This window comes from Ovis aries, chromosome 4 (genome assembly GCF_016772045.2).
Source record: "Ovis aries strain OAR_USU_Benz2616 breed Rambouillet chromosome 4, ARS-UI_Ramb_v3.0, whole genome shotgun sequence".
Lineage (NCBI taxonomy): Eukaryota > Metazoa > Chordata > Mammalia > Artiodactyla > Bovidae > Ovis > Ovis aries.
The window spans coordinates 54980465-54998324 of NC_056057.1; the positions used below are offsets into that span (position 1 = coordinate 54980465).

Sequence of the window (17860 nt, forward strand, 5' to 3'; positions counted from 1 at the left end):
ACATTATTTTGATAAATCTTAGAAACATATGATAACAGTATTGGATTCAGACAATGTGTGCATTTGTACACACACACACTCACACTTTCTCACTCATTAGAGTACTGGCAGGAAACAGATGGCTCACTCAAAGGGCTTAGTTGAAGAGCGTTTAATAAAAGGGACTGTTTACAGAGGAACAGTCAGTCAAAAGGTAACAAACATGGGATTTTGAAATGCCAGGAACTAGCAACAATGGGAAACATTCCTTCCCCATGCTGGAGGGGACAAGATCAGGGAGCTGCAGCTATGGAGGGGTCACTGCACACAGTCACCTTATAGGGAGGAATGGAGTTGTGAAAAATCACTGCCTGGCAGGAAGGGGGCCTGGCAGCAAGGTGAGAATTAACACCTTGACCTCTCTCTTCTCCCACGTTCTGATTTCCCATTAGTGCTTGGCATCAGCCAATGCCAACTGGGAATCAGAAATCAAGGGATCCTGGCACAGTGCAGGCAGAGACAGAGAGCAGATCTTTAGGGTCATATGGAGAATGACCAGCAAACAGTCTTTTGAAGAACATCTAACTCTTGACTCCTCATCCATCCAACTAGAGGGAAAAAGTCATTGATAAACAGGAACAAGACAGCGAAACACCGTGAGTTGATTGACTTTGGGGTCAATGTGTGTACCAAGAAATAAGCAGCACAGTTAGGAGCTATGATTTCCAGTGTCCCTCAGAGCCCATGCCAGGATACCCACTGAAGGCAGCAAAGATGGAAGATAGGAAACAAGGCAGGTAAAATTCAGATCCCAACTTCCTCACTCCAGTTTTAATCCAAGCAGCTGTGACTGAATCTCTTTATTAACTTATATATATAGGATTTCTTTAAAAATATATTGTTCTAATGGAAAGACATGGGAATAGAAATCAGTTTTCCTACATCCTACCAGTTACTGTGTGGCCCTAGGAAGTGAACTCAAGCAGTCTGTCCCCATTTTTTCATCTGTAAAATGGAAGTAAAAACGTATATCATAGGTGAATGGTAGAGCAGCAGAGATCAAATGAGAAAATGTATGTGGTTTCCTTTTGAAAAGTTAAAAAGCTCTACAAATGTCAGGCCCAATCACTATTGGATACTATCTTGTAAAGCTGGTTCCTGAGTATAAGCTTGTCAATATCACATCCTCCCTTTGAGGCTATCTTTCCTCTACACATGGAGCACTTTGCTCCACTCCAACTGAAACATCACATACAAAGAAAAGATAAGCAGTAAGAAAATCCAAATGTGTTGGCAATACGGCTGCATGTTAAAAAGAAAGAAGTAGATTCACACTGAACTCCGTTTTCGTGGTGCATAACTCCTCTTTCCATAGGTCCTATTAACTTCAAAGGGAGCTCCATGCATGTAAATGATTATATTTATTGGATGCGCCAACTCCTTCTTATCCTCCGGGCACAATTAGAAATATCAGAAAAATGAATGTCAGAGACTTGGATCCATGTTTGATATTCTATGGGAAATTTCCCATAGTTACAGATGTTAAAATTCCTGCCCAATTGTCCAGTTACAGATTTGTAGTATTTCTTTTTTTTTTTTTTAATCACCCCTGGAATTATTTCTCTTATTTTAGAATATTCTTTTCTTCATTTAAAGAAAAATATTCTCTTTAGGTCCAGACAAGCTAGTGATAATATCCGTGCTTGTTGTACAACTTGGGATAGTAATACCAATTTAGACTGCAGGACCCCTCTCTTGCAAGTAACGGCTAGGGCTTCCCTGAGATTATACCAATACTTTCAGCAATCCCGTTCCCATTTCAAGTTCACTCTAGTATCTGCTGGCTGAGACAGTGCCTAGGAACTGAATTCCTGGGTGCCCACTTTAATATTACATCCAGTAAACCATACTGTAATATCAGTGTTTGTTGTAAGTTCAAGCCACTATAGATATTCTCGTTATCTAGCTGTAAACTCAAGGGTTTTTTTTCCAGTTGAAATCACCACAATCAGTGAAAACAGATGGCAGGTGTGAGTTGAAATCACCACAATCAGTGAAAACAGACGGCAGGTATGTGGAGAACTGTACTTTTTGTACTGATTCGTCATTCTTTTTAAATTCAGTTGTCTCGTGGCTCTTGGTGGAACTCTCTCTAGAACAAATTCTGACAACTATTTAACATCTTCACCCCGTCTTATCAGTGAATATAAGTGCCTTGCAAGTGTTACAAGCAAGGCTCCTCAGTGATGCTATCTATGTACACACCCATGAAGGCAGGTCACCGTTTTAACTATACTTTTTTTTTAAGTGACAAAAAAGCAGAAACATAGAAGAAGCCCCCCAGAGTAAATATTTAGAACTATGATGCAAGGGAAAATATACATACTATTCAGTGATGAAAACCCTCATTGGAAATGTACCCACATGTAGAGTGAGAGATACAAAGATGCTTCAAAATAATATTTTGTTAAGCAGCATGATTTATAAAAATCATTCTAGCCAGTCTTATAGACCAAACTACATGCACAAAGTAATTTGGATCCACTTTGAATTATCTGTGAGAAATTAGTAGGCAAAGATAGTCCAATTTCAGTAAATATTTATAGAGCAAAACAATCCAAAATATATATAACAGTCAAATTTCTAGTGAAAATGTGTGTAAGTAGGTTTATTTTGAAAGGAAAAGTCCTCCTCCCAGTGTCATAACCAATTAAATTCTCCAGGTAATGACCCCATTTGCATAGTGAGCGGAGCCCACAAGTGGGAATTTTAATGGGCACACCACCTGAGTACAGTAATTGAGAGTGACATAACTTGAACTAGTTTTGTGCTTACCCCACTGAAAATTCTACTCATATTATTTTTAATGTCAAGCTACAAGTCAAATTTCAAGATGATGGATTTGTTCTTTTTTAAGCACCGAGTTTGAATAAAAGAAATGCTTTAATTCTGTTATGCATTGCATATCTTTGCTTTAACTAATCTGCAGTTCTGATTCTCACCATTGCTCCATTTTCCTCAGTGATTGGAATTTAATTTTATTCATTAATTTGTGAATAATTAGATAAAAAAAAATGACATCCTCAGCAGCCGAATTGCTTTAGGATTGCCATTTAATGTACTTTTTACCAGAATATGTATTATCGTTAAGCTGGCATAATAGTTTACTAAAAATGTAATTGTATAAATATGCCCAATTATTCTTTCTGATGATCTAACAAAGTCTAATATGTATTCATGGGCATTTCCCTCCTCCTTCACCTCAACACCAATAAAACGTAGTTCCTGCAGAGCTGATCACAGATGCCTTGTCATCTGAAGGTGTTACTTTTAAAAGATATTCTCCTTCTCTCTCAGGCACTATTCATGTCCTTGAAAGAATAGTGCATTCTGATTGAGGGATCATATGAGGTCCACATTAAATTATATAATAAAGGTGATCTTGAGACTCGGAGAGTCAGACACACATGATGAACTGTGCTATCCAGGTTTTGAGATGACATTTTAAAACTTCTTTTGTTTCACTCGAAGATTGCTTGAGATCCTAACTATTTGTAGGTGTTTGACACCACTCCGTCACATCTGTAATTGGCATAGCATCCAGCAGACAGGCTCTGTACATCTTTACACTGCAACCTACCAAGTTAAGAATGTATTGGTTCAATATAAAACAGCAGGCTGTTTTTAGACATAGTTACTAGTGCACAAGCTTTAATATGGCCTGGCTTCATCCTATAATGAGATCTTTTGGTTCCCTGCTCAACGGGCTTTTATTCCTTTGCAAAAGGCTATGAACTATGTCAAGTGGATCAGCTGCTTTTGTACACCCTCTTTCTTGGCTTTGGAATGTAATTCCTTTGCTTCTACCCCTTTATGCATCAGACAGAACTTAAGAACCTTTTCAGTTTTTCAAGCTAAACTGAGAATTTGTGTGAATTTGCTTTTCACTGTTTTCCTAATAATTACATTCTCCACTGAACGTCAAAGACCTGCCTGAAAGTGAACACTGAATTGCAGAGCTATACTTCGTCTTTAACAGATACATCTATACCCTCTTTTAGTAATATATTGAGGCATGTTTAGCTAAATTGATTTCTTCACAGTCACCTCACAAATAAACTCAAGATTCTCTTGTAGCAAGGGTTGAGGTGAGGAGGGATCAGGGGCATAAATAATGGACACACAGAACTACAACTAGTGGCTGCAGTTCTGCAGGAAGGCAAGGAACTACTCCTTTTGACGTTTGGCAGCTTGTGGTGGTGGTGGTTGTTTAGGTGTTCAGCCGTTGTCTGACTCTTGGCAGCTCAGGGGCTATCGTTACTGCCCAGGTGGAGAATGTCATGCGGTCGTCCCAGTATGAGGAGAGTGAGATGGTGCAGGTTTCTCCTTGCCTAGATAGAAATTCTTCTTTCTAGTTGAGGCTTTGATGTAGCTTTGCTTAGAATCCTGTTCACCTCCAGGTTGCCTGTTGAACTTGATTAAAATTTGGTCGTTTGGGTGATACTGATTCACAGGCCTTTAGAGAGGGCAGTCAGTGTTCATTGGGAATTTTGCAATGTGAAAATATATGGCAGATTTAGTCACGAGTGATGATTTTTCCAAAAACCACCCCTCCACGTTAGGTCTGCATCAACCCCTTCCACTTTAACCATAATCTCTAAAAGTAATCTGAAATGAACAAGTAAATATTAGTAGCCTCAGTAACAGTTTTCTCATGGGAAGTGGCAAACTTCTCCCAAAGGCTGAAACATCTTGAGGGTTTTTTGACTCCCTTGAGGGGCTTAAAGAAAACAGTCACTATAAATTTATTGATTATACGGGACATAGAGATGAAGGGTTAAAAAGAATGCCTTGTAGTACCCATGCCTCAATTTTAAAATAGAAATAGTAAGTGTAGAATAAACTCTATCCCTGTATTAACTGTCATTTAAAACAAAATGGTATGCTTTTCTGTATTAGTATTAAAATAAGAGAAAAATGGATATTATAGTGTCTGATGAAAGTTTATCTTGGCTGTCAGATTAGATGTCATAAACCTACAGGCCTACAAATCACAGGTAACTGGAAAGGGCATAAAGGTCTTGAATAGTATGAAAAATAATCTTATAAATAAATTTATTCATTAGATGGCTGGGTAAATCTAGGCATTGAAACTGGAATTCAAGAAGGCAAGCCACAGAGACTCTGGACTCAAATCTTATTTATGTTAGGCAGTGACTTTGATGTTTATAACATTAGAATCTAGGGCACTGATAAGAGTTTGTATAGATGAAGAATGAAAAGTTATTACATAAGGTTGCCTTGGTTACTCTGTGAACTGTTCAGAGAAACACCGGCTATTTCAGGTGAGGGAAATGGATATAGTCAATACACTATAAGAACACAAAAATAAAATTATTATACTCCTAAGTAAAATGTCTCTTCCTAAATAAAGTGATTCAAGGGGTTAAATACTAATAACAAAACACTTTCTACTACTTAAAAATTGTGCCACTAAAAACCCTAGTTGAAAGTACTTCTGATGATTTACTTTTGGGTGAAATTCACTGAAATTAATACCCAGTTCTATAGATCTTTTGTGTTTAATTTCAGCATATAAATATATATATGTGTGTGTGTATGTGTATAAACTACCACAGTTTTTTAATAAGTTGGGAGATAATTCCGAAGCAAATAAGTAAAAGCAATTTATTAAAAAACAAATGTAAAAAATGTGAATTTTGCTCTACTGTGAAGTTTTCACAGAAAACCATGTTTTACCATGTTTTGAAATCATTTGTCAACTATGATTTGCAGTATAAACTGATCTGAATCTTTCATAGTTCATTTATGGGCATGAGTCATGTGATTTACATAGGAGACTAAGAGATCTTTCAGAGCAGGATGTAACAGGAAAAGAAAAGTCTAAGCTTTTAAATTATAGTTGAATTCACTTAAATATTGATCCATCAATTAGATTAGAGAAATCATTTTTTTTTATTTCAAAATAGTATATTCAGGATAATACAGGTCCAGTTTAAAAATATTTAAGATTACGTTTCCACATTTAAAGAGAGACCAAATCTGTAACTGTAAACTAGAGCACTTATGGCCATATAATTCAAGAAAATATTTTACATTCAGAAATTCTAAAATACATATTGAAAATCTTTTCACATTTGCTACTTTTGTTTTTTTCATTTATTTTAAAAAATCATACAAGGTACTTTGTGGTATGACTGCAGAATAGACAATAGAGGAAAAGTACTGTGAATATAAATATGAGATTAAAATTCTACCAATTAATGCTCTCTGTTACAGAGAAACATTATAAAAGTGCTAATATCATCATTGTAAATAGCAGGATACACTTAAATATTAGACAAACAGTTTGGCAGAAAATTTTTGCAGTATAACAGATATACTGTTTTAATGATTCCAGGTCATAAGGTTTTATATATCAATATAAAGTTGATACTCTTACATCCTAATATATATACATGTTAACTTTGGATATATGTTAATATTCAGATTCTGGTTACTAAGAAATAGTAGAAAGATGTTCTCATATTTCATTTGTTACATCAAAAATGCTCTTTAGGCCAGGAAGAGATAGACAGCTGTTGACTAGAATTCTATTTAAGCCTGACAGTTTAAGTGTGTATGTGTGTGTGTGTATGTGTGTTTAAAGAGCACTAAAAGGGGATTCAAGAGTTTGCTAATTTATTTTTTTCTTTTTTAAGCCTTTTAAGTAATGATATAAGTGGAAACTAGGTTTCATCTCAAAGGAAAAATTATTGGTGACATACCCATGCTTTTGGTTTTAAAATCTTAAAAGCCTAGATTTGCTAAAAGGCTTCCTAACAATATGCATTTGTTTTTACTATCAATTTGATATTCAGTTGGAATAATAAAAAATAACTATTCATCCAAACATATAGTTTCAAAATTTCTACAAGGTATTACATTAAATCAAACCAAACTACAAGTTGGGGACATCAAGCTTAGTAGAAGAGCATGTAGTAGGAAAATATACTCTCCTTTTCATCTGTACCACACAAAGTCTCAATGTCTTAGTAACTTGCTAAGTCTTAATAAGTAACTCAATAAGTCTTACTCATTTCTTTACACTTACGGATCTTTATAACCCACCATTTGGGTTTAATGTAAAATTGCAATACTGAAATTTGGTCATAGTAATGGATGTCAAGATTCCCACTGCACTGGAAGGAATAATTTGTATTTAAGGTTAATTGTGCTTATAAATATTGTGGGGTTTGCTTCTTAACCAAATAACCCTTCCCCTTGCAAAATACTTAAAGCTCTCAAAAGAAGTGTTTGAATAAATCAAAATCAAAATGCTGAGATTTTAATATAAAATTTTTCCTAATTTAAGTGCAACTTTTCAAAAGTGCTCCACATTCTATAAATATAGCTATTTTAATAAAGCGTTGTTTTTATCAAAACTTTATCATAACCTCTAGTTTTTTTAAAGAAAGATGTATTGCCACAACTAAAGAAAATACATACATGAGGCATTTTTCTTGTAACTGCTCAAGGGCACAGTCAGCTCAGGTTGGTCACCTAAAACTTGGTCCTAAAGCTAATTCATTCAAGCAGCAGATGAATCACTCATCCCAAGAGGCCTCCTTCAAATGCCACATTCTCCTCGAAGCCTTCTGAATATTCCCATAGACGTTAGCTCTTCCTTTCTGTGTATCCCTACAGCCTTTTGAGTTTCTCTCCCTCATAATCATGGCTTCAATATGCCTGTGGGCTGGCCTATTCTTTACAAGTCTCTTTGCCTAAACTTTCCTCTGCTTCTCTGGATGGAAGCTGAATGCCATCCATCTCGGCACTGCAGCAGGTCACACACAGCAGGCACTCAGTGTCTGTTGAACAAGCAGAGCGCAGACACAAACACTAGGTACCCAACGCTTGTGTGGGTGTGTTTCTCAAAGTTTACTCTAAGGAATGCTTACTTTTAATCATTGTAAAAACATTAAAAATAAATTGTCTGATTTAAATAATCACTGAAAAAGAATACATTTGGAGCAAGGGGCTCCTAAGATGGGTTAAAAGAAACAGAGAGAGATAAGTATAAAAAGGAGGAGACATTTTTTTTTTTTTTTCTGTTTTTGGCCAAAATGTTCCTCAGTCACTGCAACCTATTAACAAGTTTAAAAGTAGTTAAAATTTCACATATTAAACCACGTGGATTTGGTTAGAGGGAGGAAAACAGGCTTTCAGAGATTACCTAAAATAATGAGTTAACAGTGCAAGTACTGGGTTGTTTGATGAGAATTTTACCACATGCTTTTCTTTTACCTCAAAAGAAAAAACTTAAAATACTCTCCAGTTTCAACGCAAACAGAAGATAAATATTTATGAAGGAAAACAAATTCCACAGCACTCCATACAGATTTCCAGGCAGTCCGATGATTCACAACAGGCATCCATGATGCCACAATCCATGTCACAAGGGCAGTTACAGTCATCTCCCATTTCATCTCCACAGCAACAGCAGCAGGCTTCTGAGGTGCAGATGCCACACGAAGCTTGTCCCAGGACAATATTGCAGAGGGTCAGAAATTCACAGAACAGGCAGGCCAGGATACAGTGGACACAGCAGTCTTCATTTTCAGGTGGGAGGAGACCACACAGTCAGAGAAAGAAGAAACACAAAATATATAAATCATCAGTAAGCTGAATAATAATTGATGAAAGTAAGTAATCCAGAATGTAAGGACCTGCAGTCCTAGTTCTGTGGGTTGGAAGGATGAGCAGAAACAGGTTAAATTTTCGATGAATAATCTTTAGAGGCAGATATTGCATTTGGTGGGGAGGGAAAGACTGTAGTTGTATATAGATGTGTGTGTGTGTGCCTGTGGGTTAGAGTATTACTCACTGCGCACTGGTCCTTGGTTCTAGGTTCCACCCCTCTATGCCTCTCATCCCTCTCACCTATATCCTACTGCTCTCTGCTAAATGACAGTAAAGTCCTTCAGAAAACAAGTTACTGCAATGTCCCCACCTGCTCTAAAACTGCAAGGAAAAAGATTTTAAAATGATACATTCAGTATATTATTGAATAATTAATTCAACAGCTAAATAAAACTGGCTCAATTTTATGGTCCTTGATTTTTTTGGTTTCACAAGAATTAAAAACAGACCGTGGCCCCAACCATTGTTTCCGGGATAGTTCTGCCTATCTCTAACAAAGGATACATACCTTAGCAAATGTGAATAATGACACAGTAGCACTGTTTTCCCACTTCCTGTGCGTGAAGTACTTTACTGAGACATCTCTAATGATGCCTTTTTGAACAACAAATGTCATGAACTGATATAAAGAAGTGAGAACTCAACAGATTACAATCTAATAAACTTAGTACACCATATTCTAAGCTTCTTTCCTCAGAATTTTGGGTCAAGTAAAAGGCACAACTGAAGAAAATGTCTATTTCCAGAAGACTTTAACACATGCAATAAAATAAATTATGACCAATGTTATAAGACATTTGTCTTATTTCAGAAATATTTATGAATTTTTAGCAGGACTATTTATAGGTGTGTGTTTGTGTTCCTTTTCTTCTTTAAAAATGTATACAATGCAAGCTTTAATGAGGGGATTCTGCTTCCAAGAACAGCAACAGACAGTATAGAACAATCCCCTATCTATATCCCACTGTGACATGACTTGTGTGTTTCTGTATTTGGCTTTAAGATTGAGTGCCTTTGATGGAGTTTCATCAAATTGTGTATTCCATCATAACCACTCCCCCCCACCTCTGAATATTCCCATTTCTCTATAGTCTCTAATTTGGTAGCGTTTATAAATTTGTAAAAGGGGGAAATGTGGGAAATACATACTTTACATGCCAGATGGCAAAAAGGAAGAGGGTCAGGAAAAACTCAAAAAGGAAACTCCAGAGTTGTTTGTAGAATTAAAGGCTAGGAGTTTCTTGGTAACCTAGTGGTTAGGATTCTTGGCTTTCAATGCCATGGTTCAGGTTCAATCCCTGGTCAGGGAGCTGAGATCGTGCAAGCTGCCTGGTTCAGCCAGGAAAAAAAAAGGCTAAAAAAATACATTGGTGTTTCCTCCCATCTTTCTCAGGGCCAAGCCCACTCTCATATAAAATGGTCTATGGAGCAACTGGAAAATGATCATAGAATTCTAAATCTGTGAGTTGCTGTCTTCCTCTAACGTTTTTAGTAGTACAGTAGTCCTCCACATTCCAAGACCCCCAGTGGATGCCTGAAATCATGGATAGTACAGAACTATATACATACTCTTTTTCCCCATGCATACACACTTATGATGAAGTCTAAGTTATAAACTGGACAAAGAGATTAACAGTAACTACTAGTAAAATAGAATAGTTATAACAATCTTCTATAATAAAAGTTATGTGAATGTAGTCTCTCTCGAAATATTTTATACAAATTTAATGCCTTTTCCATCTTAACTATACACTTATTACACACTGTGGCCATACCTTTTACAGTTTGAGGTGAAATAACAAAATTATCATGAATTTCTTTTCCCTTCTTCACAATTTCACAGATAGACTCATTCTAACTGTAGACTTTAGCAACTTCAGCATACAGGTTTGTGTGTGTGTGTGTGTGTGTGTGTGTGTGTGTGTGTGTGTGTGTGTCTTTCCTTATTAAGTTGAGAACTTTCACCTATTTAATCAAAGAAGTACTTTACAGTTTCTCTGTGGCATATATGAGTTGCCAGGATCAGTACTCTTGTGTTTTGGAGCTGGCATTATGTAAAATCAAAGTTACTTGAACACAAGCATGGTGATGTTAAGACAGTTGGTCTGAAATCAAGAAGGCTGCTACATACGAACAGGTGGAACACACTGGACAAAGGGATGATTCATGTTTTTGGTGGGATGGAGAGGATGGCATGAGATTTTGTCATGCTACTTGGAGCAGCATGCAATTTAAAAATTATGAATTTTTATTTCTAGAGTCTTCTATTGAATACTTTGGTACTGTGAGTAAATGAAACCACAGAAAACAAAACACATAAGCGGGGACTATGGTATCCAATCACAACAAGAGAACAGCAAAAATCTATTCCATGGATCCAAGTCCATAGCCTTGGGAAGTCCTGGGTTTCTAGAGAGCCTCTACTTTCCCTCTTTCTACATTCCTTCTATAAAGTTTTAGCCTGATATCTTATAAGTCTCAGTTTAGTAGAGTTTATCTAGGATTATGTTATCATCATGATTTGTAAAATATCTGAAACATTATAGAGCTGACTTTATTATTATTCCTATTAAGAAATTAGTGTTTAACTGGCAAGCAAGCCAGTTCTATTCAATATGCCTTCAAACAAATACCTGTATTAACTAATTCTAAGGACACCTTAACTTTGTATTCTGCTATGGAATGGCCTGTATTTCAAAACTAAGAGGGGAATCCATAAGAACTTACTTGATACCGAAGAACCTTAAGCACAGTTATTGAACATTAGATTATTTATGGATTAATCATGAAATATATCATACATTGATGTAGTGAACTTATCTTCAAGGGGAAAGAATGGCCTTAGAATGGCCTTCCCACCAGACTTAGAAATAGAGGGTTACAATATCTTTGAAGCCCTCTTTGGTCCCTTCCTAAGTACATCTTTCTCTTCCCTTGCTTTTTGTTGTATGTTGTACAACAATGAATCTGTAAATATCCCTACATAATCTATCAGAAAGAAAATGATACCACATAAATTCCTGTAACACTTTTCTCAATATTATGTAATTCAGATTTACCTTTCTTAATTCTTGTAGTTAAAGTTCACTTGTTTTACACTATATTTATCCATCCTATTTAGGAGTATTCTGGTCATTTCCAGTGTTTTGCTGTTCCAAACATTAATGTTTGAAACAGGTGTGTGCAAGTCTCCTAGAGCCAACTTGCTAAATAACTGACAGTAGAATTGCTGGGTTCTAGGATGCACATTCCAGTCCCCTATAATGAGAAGGACATCTTTTTTGGGTATTAGTTCTAGAAGGTCTTGTAGGTCTTCACAGAACCGTTCAACTTCAGCTTCTTCAGCATTACTGGTTGGGGCATAGACTTGGATTACTGTGATAGTGAATGGTTTGCCTTGGAAACGAACAGCGATCATTCTGTCATTTTGAGATTGCATCCAAGTACTGCATTTTGGACTCTCTTGTTGACCATGATGGCTATTCCATTTCATGTAATACTGCGTTTGGTTCTAAAGTGACTGCTCCAAAATGTATTCCCACAACCAAGTATGAGCATGCTCACTGCTCCACATCCTCACCAATCTTTGAAACTGTCATATTTTTGAAACTTTGAAACTTTCACATATGCCCATTTGTTGCATGTGAAATGGCATCTCATGGTAGTTTTTCCTGCATTTACTTGTTTACTAATAAATTTGAACATCTTTTCATGCTTTTGGCCATTCATGTTTCCTCTTCTTTGAAACAGGTGTTCATGTATTTCCATCACTTTTCTATCGAATTGCCTGTTTTTTTTTATTGACTTGCAGAAGTTCTTCATGTAGTGAAGACATCTATCCATCAGTCCTTTGTCAAATATGATTGTTCTCCCTTAGTACTGACTTACTGAAGTTAAGAGATAAGATGCACATGAGTTAATGTTTAGACTGAGAGTTTGAAGTGATGAAGAGAAAGTCAATCAAATCTTTTCTTTAGCTGGAAATTCCAGATGGAGATATCAGATAGACTAAGGAAGTAAAGTGGAAGACTGACAACTTTGGCTAATGAGTAAGTGAAAAGAAGAGGAGGTATTAACAAATTTGGTGGTAGAATGAAATAGAGAAGTTTTACTGTATTATTCAGAACAAAGGGAGTCCAGCCATTCTGATATACAGAACAGGAGGGGAAACCAATAAGTAGTCAGGAAGGAGTGACTGAATGTGAATGATGTGAAATCAGCTGCCCTCAAGATGAAGAGGAATGAGGGTGACAGTCACAGCGAAACCATTCACAGCCGCTCAGAGAACATACTCTTCTGAGAATTAAAATCTGTTCCAGATCTTAGACAATAGTGACAGTTGTTATACAAAAATCAGAAGCCCTAAGCCAAGAACAGATTCTCTCCAAACTTCTACTAGTAGCTAACAAAGAATTTAATTCTGTTGAACTTTGTATTTTTAGTAAACAAAGAACATGAAAAAATAAATTCTTAGTGCTAAATAGATCAAACACTCCTAGACTGTGTTCAACAACATAGTGTAATTTCTATAATGGATACCAATGGTGGTTTTATGTAGAATAAGAAGCCTGGCATTAATGAAGAAAAAGCATTTATTAATTAAGAAATGTGTTATCTTAGAAGAGACATTTTTACCACTCTTGTACTTTATTTATGAAACTTGACAATAAATTGTATTTTAAGCTCTTTAAAAATATTAATTCGATTCAAATAACATCTCTAAGAAGCAGTATTGGTATTATCCCCATTTTACCACAGATAGATTTTATAGAAAACTTAGGAGATCTGCTCAAAGTCACAGAGGCAGGAAGTAGCAGAGCCAGGACTGGACCCACATGATCCTCCCCTATCATCCATGGTCTAATCCAGCAGCCCATGCTGCTGGTGTGGGAATGACTACTTTTAACACTTCGTACATCTTCCTGGAGGAGGTCAGTTATAAATAACTAATTTCTGCTGATTTGTCTTGCTGATCTTGTTTTCAGCCTCGATTCATGTTTTCTTTCTAAAGATGAATCTGAATTTTAGTTTTAATGAAGACTTGATAATAAATGTTATCCTCAAGAAAGAGCAAAGTTGATGAGTTGGAGAACTCATAAATTTCCAGTCACATTGGTGAAATGGACAAAAAAGCATAGGCAGCCAAGACAGAGATGGTGTCTCAATCAAAGTAATCTAAATTTAAAACTTTAAAATTAACGTATGAACAGGAGCAATGTAGAGAGTAAATAGGAACTCTACTGGTATACAGTCATGACAGATTTTTAAAAAATAAGCTTTTTTTGCAGATATTAAAACTTACAAAAATAGTTATCCTATCCTGCCTAATTTACTGGAAAAGCACTTTGGGCTGCTCTGAAAAATCAAATCTGAATAAGCCACAATTCAAAATTCATTTCAGAGATTAAAGTGACATTAGCAAGGTGCATTCATAGAGACATCTACCAAAACCACATCCATTTTCTGTACTTTATAAGTAGAAAAATACTCAGATATAACAACAAAGAAGGAACAAGCCAAAAAACGAATCCCTAAATCCTATCAAATCAGTGTAATAACCTGATTTGTATTCCTTGCCAAAAGGATTTTTCTTTCCAGTTGTGTTCTGGAAAGGGTAGTTTGATTGTGACTGGAGGTAATGAAAAGGTTAAAATAATCTAAGAAGAAATAGCAGTTATAGTTTACCACCCCTCTCATCCCCAGGGGGATGGAAAATCATAAAAGGCATTAAGTTGTTGGTTTTATTTGAAGCAAAGAGAGGATTATAAGAATTAACAAACTAAGAAGACTTAAATGGAGAAACAAACTAAAAAAGATGAGTCCTCTGCATCCATGTAGTTCACTGTGAGAAATAATTGTTTTTCCCCCTGTTCTTGTGGTTTTTCATTTTTATGGTTTTATTCGGTCATATTTGTAGTTTTTTGCCAAAAGCGTTTAACCTTTGAGAAGCCAACTAGGTTCTGGGAAGGATGCCTTTTCCAAACTGGGCCCAAAAGAATTGCACAATTCAGTGTATTACTGAGAGGAGAATTCAGCACAAGACTGACAGCTACTGTAAATTTAGGAAAACAAAGAAACACATCAGCAGCTAAGGAGCTAAAAAGAAAGCATAAAAGGAAATCTTTGGCACAGTGTTTGATTAAAAAAAAAAAAGCTATTACAGATTACTTGCAGACACAAACCCAAACAAAATCTTTGAGTCCTCTGGAAGGTCATCAATGTTAAATCCATGCAGCTGGCATATCTGGCAAGGGTCTGTTATAGCTTCCCAATGCCATGAAGGTAACAACTGAACCTTATTTAAACAGCATCTTAGATGACTATTGGAAATATCTGTGACTGATTTGAGGCTCTTTGCTCTCTTTAAAATGAGACTGAGATTTATTTTAAAATGAGATTTATTTTTGTAAGGATACATGAGTTTAATAATAAAATTATCCCAAATTGATTTACCCAAATCATTGGTGGCCCGAAATACTAGGCAAATGGGGTCGCACAGAGTTGGACACAACTGAAGTGACTTAGCAGCAGCAGCAGCATGAGAAAAGCAATTTGTTTTAGTGAAAGGAACCCAAAGAGCCATCAGAAAACTCTGCACAGTAAACTCAGCTGTATTCTTAATAAGTCTATTTTTTTAGTTTCCTTCTTTTAAGATGTGGTATGACAGGTGCTTTGAATTTCTTGGAACAAAGACACCAAACAGCAGAGTACAGGGAAGGGCAAAGAACAGTGAATTCTGAGAATAACCCACAACCCATTTTTGAGCAAAGGCAGGTCTGTATGTGTCTTATCTTGAGTAATCTCTAATAACATTTCCTATGACTGAAAATGCTTGAAACTACTTTCTTAATCAGGTCTCCATCATGTAAACTATATACAAAGAAACGGGTTCATTATTTTTTTTCCAATAGGCCAATGATATGCCAAGGAGCAAATGCAGATTGAAACATGAGCAGTCAGTTATGTGTAATTACTAATTCAGGAAACTGTATTGTGATCAAACCTGACTCTAGCTTTACAATCAGAGAACCCACAGGTGACTCCTGCTGAGGCTCACATGCACCCTGGGACAAAGAGCGACTCACCACGCAGGGTAAGAGGCATTCCTCTACCCAGATACTGCTTTGCTCCAACTGTTTCTCAATAAAATCCAAAAGCAGGCTGAAAGTGGGTTTTGGTCATCCTGAATTGCAGCCAGGATGGCTAAGTTAGTATCTGGCCTCTGTGAAAGTCAGCTGTGAGGGATGAGACACAGACATCTCTAGGGAGTTCCGCTCTTCAAGTGATTGTGGGGGCAGGAAATATTTACTAAGACGGTACGGTAGCTCAGCTCTAAGGAGCTGTGTGTCTTCAAGCCAGAGGACGCACGGCATTCTGGCCTATGGCCCTAGAATGACCTGCTGCTTGCATAAATTGGCCTGAAGTACGCCTCCCACACAGAGCCCTCTGGCACACTGCTGTCCCAGCGAGGCCATGCATCTTAGCCAAAACACAGTCAAGATTTTCCTAGTAGGGAAGAAAGTGAGATAGGTCAGGAGGTAAAAGAAAGAGAGCAAGTTACGTTTTCCACTGCAGCATCAAGACCACACTTAGAGAAACAACAATAACCTTTACTATTATCTTTCCTCTAAATGAACTCAAAAGAACTGGAGCAAAAACAGCACCATTCTCCCCCACCCCACAGAGAGACTCCTTGATCATTTTCCTAACACGTGTCCAAGTCCTGGAGTCCCTTTTCCTCCTATGGGAAGTGCATTCATATTTTAAATTACATAAGTGGAGAGCAGTTTTTTTTTTTTTTAATTCTCTGCTTTGTTGATCCTGCTGCTTGATTTGCAGCTGATTGATCAAAATATTCCAAATTCTCAGGAAAATTTGATCCAGTGATTGTTGGTCATGACTTAACTGTAACCCTGATTCAAGCAGTTCTTTCTAGAGTCACCTTTTATAAAGTCTAAGAAGGAAACAAAAAGTGAAACAAAGTTTCCTAGGAGCTTTAGAGAGAAATCTGTCAGGGAGTAACATGCTGAGTTAGTAGAAGTGTTTAATTTAAAACACATTAGAAGAAAAGTATGTGGGCAGTGACGCAGCAAAAGAAAAGTGAAAAAATATCAATGGTGCAAGTATTATTTATATTAGTTTATTGAATCTCTATATTTAAAATCATATATTTGATAGCTGGTAATAAGTTACTGTTAGCAAAGGGTTAAGATAAGGATTAAAAGAGACAATGTATACAAAGTACTCAGTAAAGAATTTTTCATGTAAGTACTTAATAAATATTATTACTGCAATAACAATGATGACGATGGTACAATATTTATTCTAGAGAGGCTACAACTCTCTACCTTTCAATGTATTCTTCACTCTGATTACCACACCAAAATAGAGCCATTCTATTTTAACCTAAGGAGGTTTATTAAAGGCTCTGTTCTTAGTTCAAATACTTAAAAAAGAGACTCAAGAAGGCAATTCTAAGAGAATTTGCAGAAGAGTGGAGCAGAAATCTGCCTGGAAAGATTTAGTCAATCTTGTGTGTTTGGCTACAGCAGGAGATTTAAAAATAATAATCTTTTCCCATATTTAAACTATTATCCATTTATTTTCTCAGGAAGCTAGAAAGCAAAGACAGTAAAACCATACTTGAACCTACTCAGTGCTGACTTTATTAGTTGGCCAGTTGAAATATCTCCAATCCAAAAAGTTTAATTAGTAGGAAGGTTGACTTTAACTTTTGGATAACAAAATCTACTTTAGATCTTAAAAGCATTTTCCTAGAAAGAATCACTACATAAACAGTCTGCTAAAGTTGGTCACAATATTATCTATTTTTAGGACAAAAAATAAGTATAAGAAAATATATATTTGCATAAAAATGATGTAAGAAATCTCTCCCCAAAGCTTAATATTTTCCCATTTTTATTTTTGCCACTGTGTTTATTTTACAATTTACCTTTCAGCCTCACATTTTCTGATTTGTGCTTGTTTAAATATTGTGCCAAGGTATATAATGAAAAAGAATCAGCATTTTTTTTTTAAGCCATGTGGGTCTCCTACTTGGGTTATCTTATAAATGGTGATAATAATATAAACAGTAAACAGTAAAATAACACTTTTGCCATATGGGATTCTATTTATTCACTTTTATTGATGTGTAATTTACATATAGTATATTAGT

The 17860-nt window shown here is 36.1% G+C and overlaps 1 protein-coding gene across 6 annotated transcripts in view; it reads right to left on the minus strand.

Moving 5' to 3' along the window:
- Positions 1 to 5931: 5931 nt before the first annotated feature.
- The window catches only part of MDFIC (MyoD family inhibitor domain containing), a 96055-nt gene continuing 84126 nt past the window's right edge, over positions 5932 to 17860 (minus strand). For all 6 annotated transcript variants that reach the window (XM_012176761.4, XM_042248573.1, XM_042248578.2 and 3 more), the window contains one exon: positions 5932 to 8591. In XM_012176761.4, the coding sequence (XP_012032151.2) occupies positions 8344 to 8591 (248 nt within the window). In that variant the 3' untranslated portion in view covers positions 5932 to 8343. The remainder of the gene's footprint in view (positions 8592 to 17860) is intronic.